This window comes from Episyrphus balteatus, chromosome 4 (assembly GCF_945859705.1).
Source record: "Episyrphus balteatus chromosome 4, idEpiBalt1.1, whole genome shotgun sequence".
NCBI lineage: Eukaryota > Metazoa > Arthropoda > Insecta > Diptera > Syrphidae > Episyrphus > Episyrphus balteatus.
Genome location: NC_079137.1, coordinates 28347142 through 28373423, shown reverse-complemented (window position 1 = coordinate 28373423; position 26282 = coordinate 28347142). Strand labels below are relative to the sequence as shown.

Below are 26282 nucleotides of genomic sequence, written 5' to 3'. Positions count from 1 at the left end.
GACATAGTTTTATTCAAGTTTTTTCTTTTTGACATTTGGTGCAATATAACGGGAATAAATCGATATGAAGTCGATAAACCATATATGGGTTAGTATGCGGTAGAGGGTTAATTTGACACCAATATCGTCTTTTAACTCTATTAGATGCACAATGCACTTTACCACGCCAATCGTGCCAGGATGCGGTAGGAAGACCTGTGGTTTTCGTAACTACTAATAGCCCGCTTTCACCTCCCATTTGAAATTTCCTTTAGCTCAATGAGTTGAGCGTTTCTGCAGTGGCCGCCCGTGCTATTAATGTACGTATGTACCTTAAAATGAAAACAAAAATCGAAAAACTAATTATGCCATAATGGTCCCTTTTTATTTAAAGCTACAATTTTTTCATCCTGGAAATATACATAAAACAAAGAAAAATTGATTTCAATTAAGTAGATCTGGTTTCTGATTTCAGAATTTAATAGGATGGAATTCTAGGAAAGGTATTGAGGAATATAAACTCCTCAAGCTGTTTATATTCCTTAATAACTAACTAGGTCTGCAGACAAGGTTTCTTAAACAACTTTTGAACTTCAGGACGTAGAAGAATTTTGGCATGCTCTCGGGGTATGTAAAAATAGTTTGGATGAACTTAGTTTGAAAACTTACATATACCTATAAATGTGTGGCGAATATTTTTTACCTTGTCCCATTAGCATTGCCTCAGCTGGAACTGTATTTTTTAAACTTACATTGATAGAAAATAAACTAAATAAAATGCACGACGTACTTGCTCTTGCAGTTTATATGTTAGTTCACTTGCAGATTTTAAGAGCTGCCTTTGTATTAATTTTAATGAAATTTTCTTGATGTTGGGGAAAATTCGACATTTAGGGCATAATTTTGTTAAATGAAAATTTTTTTTTTGTTATTTGACTTTTTGAGAAAAACTAAAAATGCAGTTTTACTGATATTGCTTTGAATATTACGTGTGCAATGTTTAATTAGAATCTTTAGAGCCGTTTTTTAATTATTTACTATACATAACTTGAAAAATTTATAAATTTGTAAAAAAAAAACAACTTTCAGAATTCTATAAAAATCATCTGTAAGAAAATCCATCCACGCGTTTAGGATATCGAAATGTGTACAATAATACGAAACCAATACTTGCCCTATAGAGCAAGTAAAAATAGATTGAATGTAAAAACTTGCAATTCAATGATGTTAGTCCTTAATTTAATAAGACCAAGAGAAGATCTTGAAAACTGGATACCTACTAAAGTCCAAACTAGTGTACAAATATCGGAAGAAGTAAGTATAATTAAAAAAACAATAATGTGCAAATGCATTGATATGCATTAAATTTGTCAAGAATTATAATATTTTGTTTGTTTGTTTTTTTTTTATTAACTTATTTTATTTAAAAATATTTATGAAATATTTTTGGTGATGTTTATATACTTTACGGAATGTTATGGTTGGCCCCTTTACTGCCTCGGGCCCCTTATTTTGACACTTTTTGTATATTTTTAACAGTAACACTGGTGCTAAGTCATTAATTTCGATTCGGTTAATTAATAATTAGAACAACTGGATCTTAAATGGCAGACAAAACAAGCAACACAATTTCAAAATATTTAATAGCAGCTGTTTCTATGTTATGGATATTATAATCCTGATATGAAACGGTGTAAACGATGTCACACCGATTTTTAAGTTTGAATTTTAAAATAGATAACTCTTTGACTTTTTTATATTTTCCTGTATGTTTTTTTCATGAAGGATTAAAAAAAAAAAAAACACAAGAACATATTTCCATAAAATTTTATTTTTATTTTACAATAAGTTTTAAACTAGAATTTCACATTTTTTTGCTTAAACTTTTTTTTCTCTCGCGAATTTTACAACTTAAATTTAAATAATAAAAATATAAACATATGAAATTTTATAAAAACGAAAAGTCATTTAGCAACTATTGTGCAAATTGTTACAAGCTTTATTATTATATTTAATGTAGTTTCTCTTAATTGACTTGGTATACAAAAAAAAAAAAAAAAGACTGTCATTCCCTGTTAAAACACACTTAAAGTTAATATAATTTTCCTTTGCGATTTTTATTCATTTTTTATGGTGTTATTGCGAATATTTTTTTCTACAGTAGAAAAATTGATATAAAAATATATAAAAATCTAAATTACTATTTTTCTGCAAAACGATCTAAATTTAATGAAATTCTTTGAAGAAAGCTTTGTTATTCTCTAAAAATCTTTATTTTAACAAAATATATTTTTCCTGTTCTATGTATGAGTTGAGTAATAATTTCAATATTTTGTTCTAGCTAAAAGTCAAGTATTTTTTCTTTTGTTTTTGTATATTTTATTTAAAGAGTAAATATATCTTTTTGTGCAATATTAAATTCCCATTTAAAAAAATCCTTTGAAGCCATCTCTAGCTTGCAACTGGCACTTTATATATCATTCCACATCGATAAGGACATCATAACTTCTTGGACAGTGACTTAAGCGTTTTATTTTTTTTTTTTTAATTATATTTTTCTCTCTTAGGGACAGAATTTTAGTTTTTTTTTTTGCAAAACAGTTTTCATTTTCTTATTCTTTTTTCGTTTTTATTCTTAAAAATTAAAACAAATTAATTCTAAAATCAGCTTCTTTGTTTGGGTTTAATTTCCCAAGTTAAGCTTGCCCATCAGATTTGCTGTGGCGTTTCCAGCTGAGTCAGTTACTTTGGCTGTTGTATCGTGGATTGCCTGAAAATTGAATAAACACTATTAAAACCTCATTCAAAATAAAATATAAGAAAAAAAAACCTTTTCGAGTCCTTCACGCTTTTGGTCGGCAAATTGATTAGCTTCGTTCATTTTTTGATCCACTGTGCTGCTGGCTGTTTTGACTGCTTCATCGACTTTCTTTTCAGCAGCGTCGATCACTTGTTCACCAGCCTTAACACTCTTGTTGATAGCTTCATTTGCGGCTTTTTTGGTCTGATCTACAGCATTAGCTGCGGCCTTAAATAGAAATATAACTCACATTACAATCAAATCTTTACAATTATTATAATTTTTCTAATACCTTTGAAGAAACATCAGCAATATTAGCTGCAGCACTTTTTGTGTTTCCAGCAACATTACCAACAGTCTGGACGGTTCCTTCAACAGCAGCATTAGCTGTCTGAACTCCGCTGCCAACAGCCTTTTCAGCTTCACTTGCTAAAAAATGGAACAACAAATTATTTTCAAAAATGTCTAACTAGCTTTTTTCATATTTTAGACATTACCAGTTGATGATGCAAAATTTCCAACTTCAGATCCAGCTGATGAAATAGCTGATCCAACTTTCGATGCTTGATCTTCAGCTAATTTTGCTGCAGCCTGTGCCTTCTCTTCAGCCAAATGAGCAGCTTCTTCCTTCTTCTTGCTGAACAAATTGGCGGTTTTGTCACCAAGGCCCTTCAATGATGCTGAGAAAAGAAAATAAGAACTTTAAGAAAAATGCTGTGGAACTTTTTTATTTAAATGATGAGGCAAAATGCCTGGGAAAAGAAACTTAATCTAAATTCATTTAGCTTCGTGCAGTGCTAAAATTTTAAAAAGTAATATAATTGTAGCATTTTATTAAAATCGCATATTTCATTTTCTAGTTTGCCTGAATATAATGACCAAATATTAATTAAATAAAATTAATTTAAATTTTATAGAGCTTAAAAATATTTATTGCAAATGATTTTTTTGCTTAATACCAACATTGATCATTGATCTTAGACCTAAAAGACTTGGTTAAAGGAACTTCTAATGATGTTGTATTGCAATAGCTCATAAAAACAAGATTGATTTAATTTAGTTCTTTGGGTAGGAAAACAAGTCTACCTACTGCTTAAATTCGCTTGCCAACTTTTTTTGAAAACAAAATTGCAAGAATTTTTAAGAAGTCAAATGCGTTCTTGCAATAATTTGTTTCCACGGTTATTATCATTAATTATTTTTATGTTTAACTATTTCTGTTTCCATTACTCTGTTTGAATCTGATACTGTGTGGAAACGCCTCTTTAAAGTTCATAATACTCAGTAACACCTACACGATTATCTCTTCCCGAATTATAAAAATAAAAAACTTAGATTAAAAGCAATCCGCCGCAAAAATGCTATACTTTATTTATTTTTTTTTTTTTCATTAATGGACACAGGCAGATGAGAAACATATGAAATTCATATTTGGGTTTCTTAATTTACATACATGCATGAAATACGGAAAACTGGTATTTCTTTTAATAGAATTAACATGTTAAGATGGTTATTTTTGTTCTGTCTCTTTTTTGATTCCCGGTTAATTGGTCTTAAACATTTTAGCGCCAAACAACGTGGGTGCTGATCAAATTTGTGGCGCAAAAACAAGTAGATATATTTATCAACATGAATGTAAGCACAATGGCAATTGGAGTTTTTAGTAAAAGACTTAAGATGGTTTTTGATCCGACATCCGACCGATCAAATAATAGTTTTGGCTGTAAAAGAGCTTATTGATAGATGGACTACTAGAATTTTGAACGGGTTCATCTCTGTTAGAAAGGATTATTAGGCGGATATTGTTGGTAGATTTTTGTTTTTGAAAAAAATAATTCGCCAGTTTTTGTTTTGGATTTTGATCAAGAGACTTAAGTTTGTATCAGTAATGAAATAATGTTGCGTGTTTCCAATATTAAATCTATTCCAAAATTCACAGAGGTAACCGACCGACAAGCTACTTTAACTTATAGGAGGATTGACACTTTTAAAATGGAAACAACTATGTGGCAACCCTATAAAGAACAAAAAATGCTTCATAACTATATAATTTAGACTGGCCAAACAAAAAAATGTTTAAATCGTTAAACAAGAGCTCTTAACTGACAAAAAATAGTAAAATAATTTTAAGAAAATTGGTGTACACATAATGGTAACCTTAATCAAAATAAATATGGCAAAAGGGTATTTCGAAAAAAATAAGGGAACAACTATTATAATTTGATTTTTTTAAGGAATTTCATAATAAATGTTAGAAATATCTGTTTTTTTAATTAGGAACCTACTTAACCACGCACCGTTTTAAAAGATTTTGACCACAAAATGAGATAGGTTTGCCATTTGATTTCTTGTATAAAAAAAAATATATTTTATTTTATAATTTTTTATAAATACAAAAATTTTTAATTTAAATAGTAGAGTAACTAAAGAAAATTATTAGGGAACCCGGCCGAACAGCTCTGATTTTGACGATTTTTTTTTTTTTCAAACGTAGGTAATTAAAAATACTTTAAAGTCTATAGATTAAAAATTTCCGATGTTGCCGTATTGTTTTTTTAAATTAAAATTAAATTTTTTTTTAACTAAACCATTTTTTTTTTGCTTAAATTTCATAAAACAAATGATAGCAAAAGATTCTCTAGGTAATTTAAGGAAAAAAAAATTATAAAGGAGTAAGGGATAAATGCAATTTTCTAAAATTCTGACCTCAAACACAAAAAAAATATTTAGAAAACAACAACAAAAAGCCAGAAGCTCATTCTTGTCTCTTAAATTTAAATCCACTAAATTTAATTAAGAGTTTTTGAAAAAATGGTCCTTTAACTCAGAATTTAAAAAAAAAAATGTTATTAAAAAAATTTAAAATGACTTTTTTCCAAACTTTTTCTAATAAAATATGAATTTCTTTAAAAAAATTTTGCCATAAATATTATCAGTTGAATGCCGAAGCAGAAAATATAATATAAATATCATACTTTTGATATAAAAAATTAAAAATTATTTCAATTTCAGGGTTTTTTTTATAAAAACTGAATTTTTGCATTGAAATAATTAATTTTCTCAAAGACTTTGGTAAATAAGAACTTTAAATTTTTGCTATTTAACTTTCAACAATAAGGGTTATTAAATGAATAAAAAATAATATTATGTTTAGATGTTGAACTTTAAAAAAAATAAGTTAAATTTTTTTTCAAAACTTTTATTTTATTTTTCATAAAAAAAAACGACATGTTAAAATTTTTTCAATATTTTTTTTTTTTTTAAATCTGAGTTCAGTTACCATTCTTTCAAAAGCCCTTAATTCAATTAACTTTATTTTAATTTTACAAATATGACTAGGCTTCTAGCTTTTTAAAAATGTATATTTAAATATTGTAGATGTTGCCTTTGTGTTCAAATATTTTTTTTTGTGTTTGAAGTCAATTAATAAGAAAATTGCATCTATCGCTTGAACGATGGAAGATTGTCCCTCACTCCTATATATTTTTTTTCCTTGAATTTCCTAGACAATCTTTTGGCATCGATTAATTTATGAAATGTAAGAACAATTTTTGAATAAAAATTTTTTTTGTTCACAAAAATCTTCAATTAAATTTAAAAAATCAAAATGGCAACACCGGCAATTTTTAATCTATAGACATTAAAGTATTTTTAATTACAGACGTTTGAAAAAAAAGATCATCAAAATCTAAGCTGTTCGGCCGGGTTCCCTAATATTGCCAATTTTTGAACTTTAGTTACTCCACTAAAAATACACTTCAAGTCTAACGAGATCCTTTTGTGAAGATGGTATTAGTACAGGAAAGATAGACTTTTTCGTGGAACGAAATATAGGACGGCTGAATTTTTCAAATCTGAAAGAGGGGTATTAGAAAAGCTTAAGTCTTGGTTTTCGGGACGCCACCCCCCTGGCGAAATCCGCCATTTTGGAAGACGCGAATCGCTCTATGTCTCCAAAACTATGGGTCCTATAGAAATGGTTATCAGACCAAAGTTCTTGGAAATTTAATTATCTTTTTCTTTGTGATACATTATTTTTCTGAGCGGGCAATAGTTTTGAGGTTATGTTGTTTTAATTTATTTTTTTTTCGGTTTTTTAAAGATTTTATCATTCCGGGTATAAGTTACATAATTCTCTAAACAGTAAAAGTTATAGACCATCAAATTTCCAATAATTTGGTATATTTTTGAAAGTCGTGCTATGTATGAGTCGAAAGTTATTGATCTGAAAACTATATTCTAAGTACAGGAAAGTAAGTAAAAAAAACAGGAACTTTATGGAACGAAATATAGGAAGGCTGATTTCTTCAAATCTGAAAGAAGGGTATTAGAAAAGCTTAAGTTCTGGTTTTTGGGACGCAAACCACCTGCCGAAATCCGCCGTTTTGAAAAACGTGAATTGGTCTATATATACTACACTATTGGCTTGACTGAATAAGTTACTCAACCAAAGTTGTAGGCAATGTAAATATCTTTTCTTGGCATGCACTGTTTTTCAGCGAGGACAACACTTTTGAGGTTATTTTGTAAAATTTTTAATTTTTTTATTTTTTCTCAGTCTCTATGATAAAAGCATAATTTTTTAGCATCATTATAGTTGTAGAACATCAAATTTCGATTAATTTGGTATACTTTTAAAAATTATATGACTTTTCAAACCAAAGATACGGAACTTTAAGAGCAATCCCTCTCAATTTTTTCAAAAAATATACCAATATATTTTTGCATAAGGTATGAAAAAAAAGGCTTAATCGTGAACTTAATGTAAAAACAATAAAAATATGATATGAGAGGGAGATATTAAGGTGGGTAATGGTAAAACTTACTATATTGTGGTACACATATTTTGTTTTAAGTCAAACATCCAAATTTTATGATGCTCAAAAATTATGTTTCTATCATAGAGACTGAGAAAAAATAAAAAAACCAAAAAATTAAAAATTTTACACATAACCTCAAAAGTGTTGTCCTCGCTGAAAAACATAGTGCATGCCTAAGAAAAGATATTTACATTGCCTACAACTTTGGTTAAGTAACTTATTCGGTCAAGCAAATAGTGTAGTATATATAGTATAGGACAATTCACGTTTTTCAAAACGGCGGATTTCGGCGGGTGGTTTGCGTCCCGAAAACCAGAACTTAAGCTTTTCTAATACCCTTCTTTCAGATTTGAAGAAATCAGCCTTCCTATATTTCGTTCCATAAAGTTCCTGTTTTTTTAACTAACTTTCCTGTGCTTAGAATATAGTTTTCAGATCAATAACTTTCGACTCATACATAGCACGACTTTCAAAAATATACCAAATTATTGGAAATTTGATGGTCTATAACTTTTACTGTTTAGAGAATTATGTAACTTATACCCGGAATGATAAAATCTTAGAAAAGCCGAAAAAAAATAAATTAAAACAACATAACCTCAAAACTATTGCCCCCTCAGAAAAATAATGTATCACAAAGAAAAAGATAATTAAATTTCCAAGAACTTTGGTCCGATGACCATTTCTATAGGACCCATAGTTTTGGAGATATAGAGCGATTCGCGTTTTCCAAAATGGCGGATTTCGCCAGGGGGGTGGCGTCCCGAAAACCAGGACTTAAGCTTTTTTATTACCCCTCTTTCAGATTTGAAAAATTCAGCCGTCCTATATTTCGTTCCACAATATGCCTGTTTTTTTACTAACTTTCCTGTACTATATTGCAGATTTTAAAAGTTTATTTGATCCTATTTACGAAATGGCACCAGGCACCGTTTTTATCATAGGAGAAATTCTCACTTAAAATTTACTGTACCTATAGTGTACAAAATTTATATTTTCTGTTGAAAAAAAAATTAGTAGATACCTTTTTCATTTGAAAAGGGTTACAATATTTTTAACGTATAACTTTCTTAAAATAATATTATTAAATTTTCATTATTTTCATTAAAATAGGGTTACCAAATTTCCATTTCAATAGTTGCAAACCAATTGTTTCTATTTTTCAGTATCAACTTATCTTCTAATAAGTTAATCTAATAAAAATAAAACGAAGATATTCTTTTCAAAAAGTTTGAAAGTTAAAACAAAACAATAACTAGAGTTATAACAAGTTTCTATAAAAAATATTTTTATTTTTGATGAAAAGTCGATATGAATTAGTATAAAAATTGTAACAATAAATTGAATGAAGACCATTATAATGGTAATTATCAGAACTTTACGAGCATTGTTTTATATTGTCAGTTTCTATGATCGATGCTAATCATAATTATAATTATAAAAAAATATCATCTACAATATGATGTAATATTTTAAGAAATTTAATAATGACTTCATTTCCGTAACAAGTTAAAACTAAATTCGAAAGAAAATTCAATTTCAACAGTTGGTTCTACTCAATCATCTTTTTTTTTCGTATTAATCGCATCATCGTCTAGTCCATTAGCAAAGCACATTATTATTATTTTTTTTTATTTGTTGTTATGGAAACTATGCAACGTTATAACTCCACAAACACAAACATGTTGTATGAATATTGGCCATGGCAATGCTTTCATTCTGATAGAGGTGGAGGTCTACCACCGAAATTCTTGGTGTAGTGCGGTAAAGGCAGATGATTTTACAAAATTCCTATATGATGACATCATCAGCATGAAAAAAAAACATCACTGCCACATACTGAGAAAAGTACACTGAGAGAAAATAATCTACTCATTTTTGACAATTTTACTCTGCAATAAATTTGTTTTATATGTAGGATATCTTATAATGAGCATTTTTGATTTAGTTCACGTAAAAAAATTATTTTTGAAAATTTTTATAGGTATTCAAAAATAACTTTAAAAATACCACCTTGCAGTTTGAAATTCAAGATTAATTAATTTCTATGAGTAAATTAAAAAAAAAAACAGAGATAAGATCGCAACCATCAAGTTGAACTACAACTTGAATACCTAGGAAAAGAGACGTGTGATTTTATCATAATATACAATTTTATAATTATTTAATAATACAATTAGTTGATTTAAAACTAAATATCTTTGACATTATTTTATTTTTAATATAATTTTTTAGTAGGTATATGAATAAACAAATTTTGAAATAAAATTTTTCAATCGTTGATTATAACAACATAGGTAATCATTTTATTTTTAACCCAATGAAACAATTGATTTTATCTCTGTGTATCTTAATAATTGTAACAACCTACATAGTTCGTGTTTTATTTTTGTTAATGGTCTAGGCATAGCGTTTTATATTATAGAATAGAAATAACAACAAAAAGCAGAGGCGCTTTGTGAACTGTGTGGACCGGGGGCGTCAGAGTTTATAAATAAATTCATACTGGGAACAATTCTTCAACTATTTTGAATGCATTCCATGTGTCTACCAGTGCATTAGCACTTAAAATACTCTATACTGATCAGAAAAGCAAAAGGGTTGAAAAAGCATAAATATCGAGGGTAAGTTTGGTGCACTGAATTGAAAAACTTGACCGATTGTAAAATAAAATACACGACTGGGTCGCACGTTCTTGCTCTTATGGTAAAGTTGCGTAGCATATGTATTAAAGCTATTTATTTAAAAATTCATCAAAGAATTTTTTTTTTAATTTATGTAAGATATAAAAAATAGAAAAATTATATAAAATTTGAGTAAGATATTATGTGCCAAAACACACGTATTTTTTAAGCCAGAATCTTTAGAGCTGTTTTTGAGAAATATTATTATTTTTTTTAATTCAAAAACGTAAATCGTATTTTTGAAATAAGAAAAATATTTTTTGAAATGTTTATTAACGGTACTTGCAATAGCACCGTTTTCTTCATGTCTGACTTACTCCTTATGGACACGACCGATTTCACCGATTATTTGTTCAAATGTTAAAATTAAAAAAAAAATAATTTTCAAAACTCAATTTATTGAAAATGCATCAATAAATTCTATTGAAACTTTATTTTTATGTATTGATTAATATTATCGTTTGAATTGCATACCTAATTTTGTTTTTTTTTTTTTTGTAAAATTTTTTAAATTATGTGCATAAAAAAACGACTCTAACAAGTTTCAAAAAACAATTTTTTTAATTCCTTGTTATACAAAAAATAAAATGGAATTTCTTGTTAGGAGGTCAAAACCATTTACGGAGATATTTTTGTATCTTCAAGCCTAATTTTGTTTTACTATAAGTTTTTTATTTTTATATTTCTTTAAAAAAAATGTGTATGAATTTTAAAAGGGTTTAATATTCTTTTAACATAAGAGCGATTTCCGTGTACCTCGGCAGTGCATTTATTTATTTCGTTATTAAAAATAAAATAAAATTAGATCAAGATCGATATCATTATTTTCTGTCAAAGATATTCGAGAGTTATTTTTCAAGTAGCAGTAGTAAAAATCCGATATTTTTAAAACTTATGTCTTAAAACTTTTTTTTATGTGTCGATTAATATTTCCTATGTATTTACTTTCAATTTCTTTTTTTTTTTTTTTGAAAAATTATTTATATAAAAACTTTTTTTTTCCAACGATTGAATATTTAATAATTTGTTTAAAAATTTTTTTTTCTAAAAATATTTTGGTAAATAAAAATTTAATTGCACACTATAAATATTGAAGTAACAGGCAACAAATTTGCGACAGTTTGTACCATCACTGAGTGATTATAGTAAAAAAAAAATGCCAATACGTTTGTTATCCACACTAAGAGACGTAGTTGTTACACTTTTATAATAATTGATAAAATCTAATAATGATTTGCTTAAAATAAACGCTGTGATAAAAATTATTGTATACAAAGTCTACTTTTTATTTCATAATAACTTATCTTTAGACTTAAAGTTAGATGTGATTAACAGTTTTGCCGGTAACTGTTTCCAAAAACAAGCTCTGTGGAATATGATTAATTCCATTCGATCAGGAATAGCCAAACAAAGGTTATCTGTTAGTAACGTAATTTAATGACATTTTGTGTGTACTTTAGGAATCTTAAGTCACAACTCACAAGAACAATTAAAGGCATCATTAAATATTATTTTTTTAAATTATACTAACCTAAGACATTATATTTGTATGAACTATTTGAGACCACAGACATTTCTTTTGTACTTTCATATCACAAGTAAATATATTTTACTCATTTTTTTTTTATTTTTTTCAAATGATAATTGTAAAAATATTTTGATTTGACTAATGCAGCTGGAATTTTACTTCAAGTATGCAGTTGATGCACTTTATGTACAATTTATAAATGAAATCATTTAAAAAATATCTGAGGTCAAGTTGGAGATTGAAGAAGCACTTTTGTTGAGTGCTTCTAATTTCTAATTACGACAATGATATTGAAAGAAAAATACAATTATCATGGAATTAGGGGACGACTTAGGAGTATTCAATCATGAAAACATGCTGGGTCGCAATATGGTTCCTAATTGATGGAATTTCGTTGAAATGTGTAGAAAGCATATGTACTTACAGAAGACAAAATATTAATTGTATGATGCGGGAATAATTCATTATACCTACAACTGTTATATTATATTATTTTTTTATTGGACAGAAAATTTTATGTTTTATCTGAAAAAGATTAAGGTTTTGGTTTTTTTTTTTCAAAATATAAGGGGAGCGAAAATTAATAAACACAAAATTTACATTTTGAGAGATTAAGGGCCGCTTTTTCCACACTCGATTATCTTTTAATCAAGAATTTTTCTATGGAATAATCCTTGATTAAAATATAATCGACTGTGAACAAACTGGCTCTAAATGTAACGATCTTTTTTATTTCGAAAACTATTTAACTTCAGAGACGGAGCCAGGTCCAGAATTGATGTTGCAGGAAAATTGTCGTGACGTCAAAACTTTATTCTGTCTCTGAATTTATCACATCAATATATCCTTCGAAAAATTTGGTTTTACAGCAATGTTGACTTGGAAAAGTCACACACCAGAAACTCATAGGTATAGTATCAATATAAGCAAACAGATTTCATAACCATTTATAGTTAAAAAAAATTATTGGATTTGCCTTATTATGGGCCAAATTGAAGATGTTTTTCTTAACTTGGTAAATTTGCGACCAAGAAAAACGTTTAATTGATATAAATTGATGTCAAAAAATGGGCCAAATGGAAATTATGAAGCTTTTCAAGAAGAACATCAAATTGTTAAAATAAGACTCTGGGCCATATTTATAGACACTCTGTAAGCTAAGAAAGACTGGAGTTTATCCTATTGAAATAACAATGGATAAACTCCAGTCTAAGATAAACTGGGGTCTAAAAATGACATTGTTTAAGGACGCCAGCAGACTAATGCATTTACCTTATAAAATAAATGCATGAATCACTCCAACAGTATGTATCTTTAATTAAAACAGAAAATCAGAAATGCAGCAGATTGATAAAAATAAGTTATCAGTCATTTTATTACCAACCTGATCCGGTAGGTATCAAATAAGATATGACATCTGTGCTAGAGGTATTCATTTATTTCATATGAAGAAGATAATGAACCAATATTCACAAAAAAGAAAATTTCCAAAAGACAGCTTTTTTTCGATGACAAATTGCTTTTTTCAACACGGTACAGGTTTCGCAACCCTCTTCATTAATAAAAATTAAATAACCCAAAAACCATTCTTTTGAACCTTTGGGAAACACCTGCATTGCGCTGACAGAATTTTCATAATTCAATTCATACATACGACCAATTCTTGTCTTGTCATCCTAATTAAGTTTGCTGAGCACGTTTCTCATATACGAAAACGTGTCATAAGTACAATCAAGTTTTCACAACTTCCCGACCATTGTAGTTGTTGTCTCCGTCGAGAATCCTTTCCCACTTCCGCAACTCGTAACTTACATTTTGTTCTGAAGTTCTGTTGTACTTTTCCACAAATATACCCTAGACCTACGCGATACCTATAACTAGTTTCCATTTTTGAATCAGCTGATGTGTATCGGTTAAAAACAAAAAACACATCTTTTTTCTCTTACTCGTTCCATTCTCCATCGACCGTGGTAGAACAACACTTGTAAACTTTAGCTATGTTTTAATTCTATATGCGTGTTAGCCATTAAGCCCTAACCTTGAGTCCGGTGGATGACATCATACTAGAATTTATTCTCTCAGCGTTGGAGTGTGATGTTGCGGTCTCACCATTAATTCTCCAACACTATAGGGTCTAGTTGTGCCTTTTAACATGGTGATATTGTTTTTAAATAAATTTCAGAAGAATAGGTACATCGCAATACTCTGAGAATTGTCAAAGTATGATGCTAGTTAAAGGTTTAGATAATCAGCTTTGAGGTGGTATGCACGCTATGTTTTTATAGAATTAGACTCGTTCCACTAGTTGGGGGGATGCGGCAGTTGTGCTACTTGGTGGATCCGATTTCGTGTTTCCAGTTCATGTGGTTTTCATTTTGTTCTATTTATAAACCTCATTTAATTCCGATCATTGCCGCATTGTAGACTTGAGTAGCCCTAAATGACCCTAAAGTCTATTTAAGTATAGGTAAACGAAAACATACGTAATATTAAATTGAACTTCAAAGTTGTTTTAGAAAGATTTTGATAAGAATTTTGTATAGATCCCGGGTTGTAATTTACAAAAACAAAGTACCGAATTTTGTGCAACTTGTATTATTATCAAGATGACTTAATCCAACCCTGAGTCAGAGTTTCTGATGCGAAACTTTGAGACATTTTGCGCATTTTATTTTTCTCTCGATAAACTGACTGGGAAAACTGTTGGAAAATTTATTTTCAAGTTTTTTTTTCGGTTTGTTTTATATTTCTTTGTTTTCATATTTGCTTTGGTTGAGCGCATGCTCTCAACACGTGCAAAAGTAACTTTAACTAAGTTAAGACATTTTTAAAGCTTCACACTATAAAAGAATTTCTCACTACTTTTCAACTATTTCAAAGAAGTTGAACTTTATTATTCTGAGTCATCAACATCACTATAAAAACTTTCACGGTTTTGAAAATTCAAAGCTGTTTAGGTATCATGATTCACGAACATGCATAGACATGGCGTCAATATATATTTACTTAAAGCATGGCGCCAACAGATTGGAATCTAGACTATATTTTTTTTTATTTCTTGAAAAGTAGGCCGTTGGGAAATGTGTGTGGGTTATCACGATGAGCATGGTAATCAAGTTATAAAGCTACTATTGAAGGACAAAGAGAAATTCGCGAAAATTAAAGGGAAGTGCGACCTGGAAGTGAATAACCTCAGTTGAAGGTTACGAAAGGAAAAAAGTCATAAAACTAATGTTAAGGGTCGAAAAGTTAAGGACATGTTATATAAATTAAATACAAATAGAGCAGCTTTTGCACGGTGGACGCTTTAAAAAAAAACCTTTGTTTTATACACTGAACAGAGCTTCGAAGTCATAATTTCTTGTTATTTTATTTTATTTTATTTTATTTTATTTTATTTTATTTTATTTTATTTTATTTTATTTTATTTTATGTTATTTTATTTTATTTTATTTTATTTTATTTTATTTTATTTTATTTTATTTTATTTTATGTTATTTTATTTTATTCTATTTTATCTTATTTTATTTTATTCTATTTTATTTTTTTTATTTTATTTTTATTTTATTTTATTTTATTTTATTTTATTTTATTTTATTTTATTTTATTTTATTTTATTTTATTTTATTTTATTTTATTTTATTTTATTTTATTTTATTTTATTTTATTTTATTTTATTTTATTTTATTTTATTCTATTTTATTTTATTTATTTTATTTTATTTTATTTTATTTTATTTTATTTTATTTTATTTTATTTTATTTTATTTTACATTTTATTGTATTTATTTTTTTTGTATCATATGGTATTACTTTATTTTAATTCTGAGGAGTAAATAGAATACATATTATGTCAACAATCCATTGCTGGTTTGGTAATGCTTGCTTATTAATTTATATTGCTTATAACTAAATATCTTGATTCATTCAAGACTATTACAGTGACGATTTTTCTATATTTATAAAATATCTGAAATTAATTATTTAATTAAAAAGGTGCAGCAAAATATACGTTTAACAATAATTAATTACTGCCTCATGGAATGTGAATGAATTTAACTCCAAGACAAACAAATATTTTGAAAACGAATGCAAACTTAATATTGTTTTTATACAGAATTTTATTTGGGAAAATTGATCACCGGATTTCACAGAAAAATTCAAAACAAAACAGCAATTCAAATTGTATGAACAACAAAAAAAATTTAAATAAAGTAATATTTCTAGCTAGTTTCATACACAAAGGCGTGGTTAATTTATTTGAATTTTACTCAGTACTACTAACATTCTAGAATTAAAAACTGAATTTTAAAATTCTAAAACATTCTATTATTCTAAGAGAAACGGGAGCTAAAAAAAAATCTACAAAGGTATATGAGTTTGGAAATAATATTTATTTTTATTTTTGTTCATATCTAAGGCAATCAATCTATTCTACGTCATAATCTACTCTATGTTTAATTTTGCTCCTAAAATTTATAATCAGAGAATTTTTTTATTTTATATTTAACGCATATACTTACATTTTGAACTGTCTGCGTGTTGATAATTAAAAATAAAAATTATAGAAAAAGAAAATTGTTGGTTTTATTTTTCCATAGGAAAAAAAATAGAAGATTTGTTTTAATAAAAGAACTATAAATAGATATTTTTAAGTGTATAAAAGAAATAAATAAATAAGTAGGTTCATGTGGAAGGCGGTAGGAATTGTGTGTGCGGTTGTTTTGGTGCGTTGAAGTTGGTTTTTGATTGAAATGTAAAATTAAAGCTGCCTAGTATTGATATTTAGTGAATATGAAAATGAAAAGAAAAGGGAAAACCTAGGGACGAATTTTTTTATGAGTTAGGGAACATTGTGATGGAACTCACACCTTTTTCTAAATACATGCTTAAATTAATACCTATTGATCAACCTTCAAAAGAAATTGTCCATTCATTAAATGCATGAGATATCCAAGCATCAACGCCATCTATGAACAAATATAGATGCTTATGAGTTTTTTTTTTGCATTTAAAGAGTTTCTTGATCTATGTTATGGTTTACCAAACGTAACAAATAAGTTGATGAAAAAATGTATAAGTTTAGCTTTACCTTAGGTAAATTATTCGGATATCTATGATTCAAACATAATAATTTAAAAATATTTCTTTTTCAATATTGTAACGTCTTGAAATTCTTATTAATTCACTTAGGTATGTACTGTTTAAAATTCAATGTTTTGACAAAATTCTTAAAAATTTTTCCACATCATAATTCGTTGTTTTTTTAGGAATAAAATCAGGCTAAACTTTTTCATAGTCTTTAGTTTAGTGATTATGATGGAGCACTTTAATAGTGCTTTCATTACTATCCCAATATATTTGGTATATCTTTGTCTTAAAGATTTTGTTGTGCAACAAAATGAGAAAAAGTAAATGAGAAGAAGATTTTAAAATTGATTATTTTGGATTTTGGCTAAGTACAGTTTTATATCTTTTAAACAATTGTTCCTATTTTCATGAATATAGTTTGCTATTCGGTGGGTTTTTGGTCTCTATGAGTCCTGAAGAAGGGGATAAATATATATCTGTGAATTGTTGACTAAGATGTTAAAAAAAAAAAAAAAAAAAAAACAGACCTAAAACCAACTTATGATTATAGCTATATTTCTTCTAAACCTAATCAAATTGGAGAAAAATGTTGAGGTCGAAAAAATAAATTTTTAGTTAATATGGAATAAAGACGTTCTAACAGCAATTTTCGAAATAGTTTAAGGTAACAAAAAACTATCATCCAAAATCTTTACATGATAATGTTGCTATCCTAATAAACAATTTTCTCCTTTGTTTTTATTCTATGGAAACCTCTGCAGTAATATCTTGTCTCTTACAAAAATTACTCTTAAACATCTGTTTTTTGAGAAGCATATAAGTAATTAATTTCAATTTAATTTCACGGTCATGAATCTAATAGCCTTTTATAACGGAAGAAACGGTTATCGATTAAATTCGTTTGGAACTTCGAACCAAAGTGCTAAGGCTTGGTATAACAAATTATTGAATAACAATTACGAAATAATTTCACGACTCTTAAACTTCAAAATCATCTAAAATTCAGGTGCTCGTAATAATTTGGCCACCTTTTATAAATATCGTCCAATAAAAAAGATTAATTCTTTGCCGCTGGGTACAAAGGGGTAAAGTCATAAAATTGCACTTTTCGGGTTTTGATAAAATAAGAATAAGCTCTTTTTTTTCTTTTAGTTTGTATCAAAATTATAAATTAAGAGATACTCTTTCTTATAAAAATAAAAGAATTAATGCTCAAAAATTCCTCTATTCAGCTTCAATCGCATTTTCTGGCAAACTATCATTTATGACTTAACCCCTTTGTACCCGCCGGCAAAGAATTAAAATTCAAACTTGAAGGTATAAGAAAACTTATTTGAAACAAAAAGGTTTTTTTACAATAAAAACTTCTTGGTTTTTTTTCAAACTAAATGCGAATATTGTTAATCAAGGTTAAATAAGGTAATAATCCGATATCAATAGCTAAGTAGATTTAAATAATATTATCCCGCTTGCACGGTGATCTCAAAACTTCTGTTTTGTTTTGTGTTAGCGCAGTTACGTGCATATATAGAAATTTATGGAACATTTAAACTTAATCCGTAACGCACTCTTAAAACCGCACTTAATTATCAAATTAAGAAGATATATCCTTCTACAAATATGTTGAAATTCATTTTGTTAGATCTAATAGCATATTTACATATATATTAATACAAAATAGTTTTTCTACTTTAATATACGTACACGTTAAACTATCCATTGCAAGAATTTAATTAGTAATGCAGTTATTTGAAAACTTAAATTTTATTAAAAATTTAGGACCGATATATCGATACAAGCTGGGGGTTGGTATAATACTGATCTCACCTAGCTTTGACATTGTGACTTTTAAGTAAATTTTGTGTGAGATTTTTTTTTTTTGTTTTTGATTTGTCATCTAGGGGTGAGATGACAATAGTAATTGTTATAATCGAAGGTCAATTAATCAATTAACGAGTAGTAATATTGATGAAAATTAAGAAAAAAAATCTTCGACTTTTGTTCAATATAACACGTTCCTTAGAAAAGGGATGTGCATTATTTGAAAATTTGTTATAGTAGTACCTACATATCTTATAAAATTGCGTTCAGGACTTCATATTTATTTTAGAAAATTATGCTAGCAGTTTTTTCGCCACATGAAATAGGCTTCATAATGTCAAAGACTTTTCAAAAACTAATTTGTATTTGAGATATGTTTTCAATTATAATTTGAACGTAATACACTGTAATCAACAATGTAATAGTTTTGGTTTCGTCGATCACAATAAAACGAGAATATCTCTTAGATTTTTATTCTATCTACCTATATTTTGCTTAAACTCTTAGTGTCCCTGTAATTTTGTATACACCCTCTTATTATCAAAACAAATAAATATTTAAATGCGCACCTTATTTCTCAGCATCTTGAACATTCAATACCTCGTACATTTCGTTATTAAAACGCAAGTAAAAGTATTCTCAGTATTTTTTTTCTCCTCTTCAATTAAGGTAGTGCACCATAACGTCACCTTAAAAATAAATTTATTTGCTCAAAGCAACGTCGCATTTTACTTACATTACGCATACCTAACTATAAAAAAAATCGGATTATATTCTGAATTGCATCAAACACAAAGCATTCCGATTCAAATAAATTCTGAACTGGCTAATCTGGTTCCCTAGAATATTAAACAAACAAAAAAATCATATTTATTTTATTAAATACTGGAATACTGCTCTCCACTATACATTTTATTTAATTAACAAAAGCCTCCTACTGAACGACCAAAATAACAATCAACTTAGCAGATACCCCCATGCCTCATGTCTAGCATTAACATTCCAAAAGAAAAAAAAAAATAATATGTCCGTACAGTACAAATGTTCATGTATGTATATAATATTGATGTCGATCTCACAGTAATAAAAATGACGTAATATTGGAATGAAGTAGCAAGATACCCACCCAAATCGATTATATGAAAAGCTTTTGATACATAAGCCAGCAACAATGAAATAAACAAAATAACTAGTTTATCAAATGACTTATTACCGGCACAGATGAACTTCTTCATTAAGTTTAACTTTATGAACGTTTATGAAATGTAAGTCCTTAACCAAAGGTAAGTTTTAGTACTCCAAATAATTCTTATGGAGAAATCAGACCAATCACACAAAAAGTCTGAAGAAAGTCCTTGAGACGAAAATTGCGCCGTAAGAAAAATGAAGACACAAAATTTTAAGCTTTAAAAAAAAAAACAACTAAACCCTTTAATGAAATTCAAACACGTTTTTAAATAAATTAATTTATGCGAAATTAAACAAATTAATAACGCATTAACCAACAATTATTGTAAATGTAAACAAATTAATTTTTATAAAATATATTTTTGTTTAAAACTTTAAAAAAAAATCAAAATTTTACAATAATAACAATCAAAATCTAAAACGTGGTTTCGAAGACTTTGTTGAAAAAATGTTATTGCGAAATAAAAATTTAAATCTTAAAAGATTTATTGAAGAATATTTTAAAAAGAGTTAGGGAAATTAAATGAATAATTAAATTTCAAGAGTATTGAAAAGAGCACTAAAAAAAAAAAGTTGGACAAAAAATTATTATTTATCAACTTGAATCCTTGAAAACTATAGAATCCTTTAAATTCGTTAACATTTTCTTAAAGGTAAAAGAGTTATTCCTTATTCCTTCAGGTTTATGATTTTGTGTTAAGATATTATTTTTTTCACATTTCTTCACATTAAAGTTTTTACGTCTTGTTGTTTTGTTTTTGCGTTGTAAATATTAAACCTTACTCAACATGTATCTGATTGGTTATGTGAATAAGAAAATAAATAAACTGTTGTTGATGGGTGGTGTTCAGAAGTTTGGATGCAGAGGAATTTTCAAGGAATGACATAATTTCAAAACAGAAAAAAATCAATAAATTTAAATTTAAAAAAAAAATACATAAATAAGTTAATTTAAAACCAAAATTAATTAAATGTATCATAATTATAAACATTATTTTTGTGCCCGAATCATTTACAACAAATTAAAAACATTTAAAACAATTTTTGTTTTTAAATTTTACCTGTGAATGAACTGAACATATTGTTAGATTTTTATATATTTTTTCAGAAATACTTCGAAAAAAAAAAACGTTTTTTTTGTCGCACACGAATATACAAAAAGCACAACGTCTTCAACGCGAGATACAATATTAACTAAAGCAAGTGACGAACTTTGAGGTTGCTCTCACATAAATGTAAACTGACTGTATAGACTGTTTACAAAAAAAAAAAAACATAGAATCCGAATCCAAAACCCACAGGCGTCCTGTGTCTTGAGTATAGAAAAAGATACTTTAGTTTGTGTGTTCATTTTATTTTGTTTAATTTTTTTTTCTACTATGTATAATATTCTTGGTTTTTCTTTTCTTTCAAACCTGAATCGGAATTAAACAGTGGAAACGAAACGAAAACATTGAATATTTTGGATGATAGGGGGGAGGTGATTGGGAATGCTGAGATGTATTTATGGGATGTGTGATGTATATATAAGAATGCTTTCACTTAGAAGTTGTGTGTTGACCGCCGCCGACACTGTGGAGAATAGTGAGCCCACCATTTCAACAGATACAAGAGCATATTATACATACATAAAGTGAAGGTACTTAGACGAGGAAGTGGGGTCAAGCGGGTTATAATATTGGAATATAAAGTTGAAGGCAAAGAGAAAAATACGATGAGTAATACCGACCATACGTGAGGTAAAACTTTGTGGAGATTATAAAATGAAAATTAAGTTTGTTATGCTGGAAACCAGGGATAGGGTAAAACAAACAATTATTGACACTATCTATCTAATAAAATGCAGGACTGGGTCACAGGAACTTTCTTTCTAAAGTTGCTTTTAATACTATAAAACTTTTTAAAAATGTATTAAACAATTTATTTCATTTTAATTTTATAATCTTGAAAATGGTATAACATTTTAATTATAAAAAAAAAACACTTCTTAAAATGTTTTGACCTCAAAACGAAGTAAACCATTAAATTGCTTGTGTAACAAAGAATTTTTTTAGATTTTTTTTTAAATCGGTAAAGCCGATGTAAAAAAGTTGCATGAAAATTTTCAAAAATTAGAATAACATAAATTGGTTTTTTTGTTTTTAATTAAAAAACTTTTTTTTACGTTTTTTAAATTTTCAAAATTAAAAAAAAAGTTGGTATCCATACCAAATAAAAAAATACTAATCGACACACTAAAAGAAATTTTCAAAAAAAAAAAAAAAAAAATAATAGATCCGTTTTCAAAAAAATTCAAACAAAAAATAAATTTTTGTATCCATTTTTGAGAACCTTTTTCTTTTTGTTCGCATGGCTCTATCTCTATCATCGTAATATAATGTATTATTGTTATCTCGAGCTTGAAAAAGTAAAAATAACACGGTGTAACACTCAAAATATACGCGGGCGGAGACCTATCAGGTTTTGTAGAGCTAGTCGCACTGAATACGAAACGGTACTTGAAAATCCCCTAACACCCCCAAAATCTGGAGTTACGGGCAAAAAACGGTTTTTTGGACCTTCACCCATTGAAAAAATTCTAGCTACGACAATTTTTTACCCATTTTCGATTTTTTTACAGTTTCTGATAGAAGATAAATATACCTTTTTAACAATGTATAAAACATGTAACTCGGTTAAACCACTTAGAATTTATAAGATGTCAAAGTTCAAAAATTCAATTTTTTTTGTCATTTGCCCAACTTCGGCATCAATTTAAAGTATATGTTTTCAAAACAACATGCTATTTAAAAAATATATTCTAAAACTATATCTATTTCCCAATTGATCGAGGTATTTTTTATGAAAATCACTTCAGAATTGGCTTAGAAAAAAAAAATTTTCGATTTCAACCCAGATACAGAAATTAGAACTTTTAGGTATAGAACAAAAATGTTGTTTCGGCACGTAGCACAGTGTGGCCATTCACGAATCTAGCTGGACAAAATTAATAACTCGTTAAATCGACTGTTTTTCTAAACAGTTTTAAACAAATGAATGTGAATAGATAAAATTCTATAAAAAAGAAAGATTTTTTAAAAAGAAATCTATAATTTCTGCAAAAAGTGGGTCAAAACAGTGATGAAGAAAATGCATTTTTGAATTTATGTTTCCGTAAACATATTCTATGATTGGATATACTTAATTATTTAAAAAAACGCTTGAAAAATCTCAATAAATAAAAACCCTATTGCTATTCACGAAAAAAGAGAGGCAGAATAATTAGTTTTTATTAAGAAATAGAACTTTTACACACGTTTTTGACAGGTGACATATATGATTTATTTTCTCAATATCATGCTTTAAAGTAAAATGTTAGCAATGATTTTAATTAAATATGTTTCCCAATCATAAAAAATGGCATCACCTTTAAAAATATCTGCAGATAATTTAAAAAAGTAACTCCTTTTCGTGCCATGCAAACTTGAATTTTAAGGGCCTATTAAAAACAGCTGTGTTTATATTACCTTCGATGTTTTTCAAGCTAATAATTCTCTAAATTTCTTCGTGACCCTATTTCTGGCCTTTTACACTTGCTTGCTTTTTGCATTTAACTTGTTTTAGGTGTTCCGACAGAAAAGCATCATTCATCAATGATAATGCCTCATTAGTTGAAAATTCCAGTGGTTTAGTGGTTCCAGAGGATCAGAACTTAATCTTTTATACATTTTGATCCTCCACTCAAAGAATATTTCAATAAATCCTTTCCGGTATTATTGGAATATGCTTTTTCAATTTTGCGGAGAGCGATTCTACTGATTTTAACTATTTTCTAATGGATAGGTGCACTTTTAACCTTCCGTTTGTTATACTTTTCCCGTTTTTTTAATTTTTAAAAATTCTTTTCTTCTTTGTTTCACTATCTACTGTTTTTGTTTATTTAGTTACCACATAATATTGGTCAAGCAAAATGAAATTCAGTTTAAAGAGCGGTCCAAAGTGTCTTCCACCTTTTTTGTTTTTTTTTCGCTTAACTTGAAGAACAAAACTTTTATATATGTTTTTAATTTTTATTTATTGTCAAAAATGTTCCAAAGATGATACCTGCTCATTAAAAGTACAAAAAAAACTGTCTTTTCGATCTTATTTGGCAGTTTTGACACATTTTTCGAAAATTTGTTTTTTTGAAAATCTTGACTTCATTTTGAAAAGTGAATAAAGTTGTATGGCGGTCGAGAAAACGCGAGACATGTAAATAGCTAATCTCAATGACAACACTCCACAATACATTAATTAATTAATTTCAGACCGGAAAAATGCGGAAAAATTAACTTTACCTCTAATTGAAAAACAAAGATATTTTTTTTTTGCACTTTCTAGCCTCCTTTCAGAATTTTTTTTTTTTTAATAGTTGCAATGGTAATTAATAAATAAAAATTATAATACTTTAAATCCAAATGGAGATTAACAATTAAAAAAAACAATTACAACAAAAAAACTACCACAGCGTTTTTAATCGTCAACCAAACTCAAGCGAAAAATAGAATACTTTGTATTATCTCCATCCAACTGTTGACAAGAACCAACTTTCAAGCTTAGCTTACTCTAATCCGAGATGAAAACCAAAAAACCAAACATGAATTACAGTTACCCATTGTATTGAGAAGCTCAACTCATGATTTAAAATCATGTGGCTAAACTTTTTTTTTTCGATTTTGTCCAGTCAGATTGGCGAATTACCACACTGTGCGTAGTAGGATAAGTTGGGCGCCAGGATTTGATGAAGGGTTTTTGTAGAGGAGCTCAATACAAACATTTTTTTTCTTTGGAGGGGGTCTATCTCCCCCCGTTTAGGTGGGAGGGGCATTTTTCTAAAAAAAAATTATAATTATTATTGACAAAAAATTCTGAAATAATCGCGATTATAATATGTATATTAATAATAATCTTTTTACCGACTTCCAAAAAGGAGGTATTCAATTCGCCTGTATTTTTTTTTTTTTTTATGTTTGTTACCTCATAACTTTGGACTGGGTGAACCAATTTTGATAATTTTGTTTGTATTGGAAAGCTGGTGGTGGTCCCATTTCAATATCGTTCAGTTATAGCCACAGGAACTATTAGAAAAACCATAGAACCCAGTTTTGATCCATGGAATTCGGTTTTATTTTTTGATAAAAAAGATTATTAAAAAGTATATTTTATAGTAGGGCAAGAGGGGACACATGGGGTATCTTCGAACTTCGAACAAGTTTGAAAATTATGAAAGAATTTTTTAAAAGAAAATGATTTAATTATTATATTTTTTTTATTTAATTAACCATTCGTAGCAATTTTTAACAAACACCCAAAGGAAATATTTTCAAAATATTCAGTACAATTGGTAATTGATATTTTAAAAACATAATTTCCATTTTTTTTTCAATTTTTCAAAAATATGTTTTTTTTAATTTAGCTTTCAAACTATTTAAAATATGTATACTAGGGCGTTCGTTATTTTGGTTTTTTTCGAGAATCAAGTTCCTAAGTGGAAAAACTGTTTCTAAATAATAAAAAAAAAATCCTCTAATTTTTCAGATTTTTATTTTGACACTAGATGGTTAAACTTTTTTATCATTTGAAATAGGTACATATGTATGTGTTTGCTTACTTAGTGTCAAAATAAAAATCTGAAAAAAATTAGCGGATTTTTTTTATTATTTAGAAACAGTTTTTCCATTTAGCAACTTGATTTAAAAATAACGACCTGACAGATTGGTGCCCATTTTTGACAAACAAATTTTGACAACGTTCGGAATATATTACCTTATTATGTGTACTGTGGCCCTAATGTATACATTAGGCCGGCCCTTATTTGCTTTTTTTCGAAAATTAATGAAGATATCCGCTCAATCGTCTCCAAATAAATAAAAAAAATTCTCTACTTTTTTAAGATTTTTATCTATACCCCTTACTCGCTTTGTAAGAAGGTGAAATTCTAGTACTTGGGCTTTGAGTCCAAAATTAATTTAAAAAAAAACTAAAGCCAATACAGTAAAATTTATTTATTAAATTAATACCCTATTTTGCATATCGACGGCTGGGGTTAAACTTCACAACCTCGTAAGTTGTTTTTGTCTGTTTTTTAGAAATCGAAAAAACCTCTTAAAACAATTTGAAAAAATGAAAGAAATAAAAAAATAGTTGATTTGAGTTAATAAACAAACTAGGGCAAGTATTGGTTTCGTGTCGAAAAAAAAATTTGAGGTTTTAATCAAAACCAACATTACGATAATGGAGAATTCCAAAAAAGTGGGTCCCGCAATTCCGTCCGTGCGTCTGTACGTCTGTGCGTCTGTTCGTCTGTGCGGTTGTGCGTCCATCTGTACACATTTCCACAGCCTAAACGGGTGG

General features: G+C 27.9%; 1 protein-coding gene across 2 annotated transcripts; it reads right to left on the bottom strand.

The window, feature by feature from the left end:
- Positions 1–2459: 2459 nt before the first annotated feature.
- Positions 2460–21133, bottom strand: LOC129920144 (protein DR_1172). 2 transcript variants are annotated; one of them, XM_056001358.1, is made up of 5 exons: positions 20972–21133; positions 3277–3459; positions 3072–3208; positions 2810–3007; positions 2460–2749 (listed from the first exon to the last, which is right to left on the bottom strand). In XM_056001358.1, the coding sequence occupies exons 1-5, from the start codon at positions 20988–20990 to the stop codon at positions 2663–2665; spliced, it is 624 nt and encodes a 207-aa protein (XP_055857333.1). In that variant the 5' UTR covers positions 20991–21133; the 3' UTR covers positions 2460–2662. The 2 variants fall into 2 exon arrangements, with proteins under 2 accessions (XP_055857333.1, XP_055857334.1); XM_056001359.1 differs by lacking the exon at positions 20972–21133 and adding an exon at positions 18606–18730.
- Positions 21134–26282: the final 5149 nt, after the last annotated feature.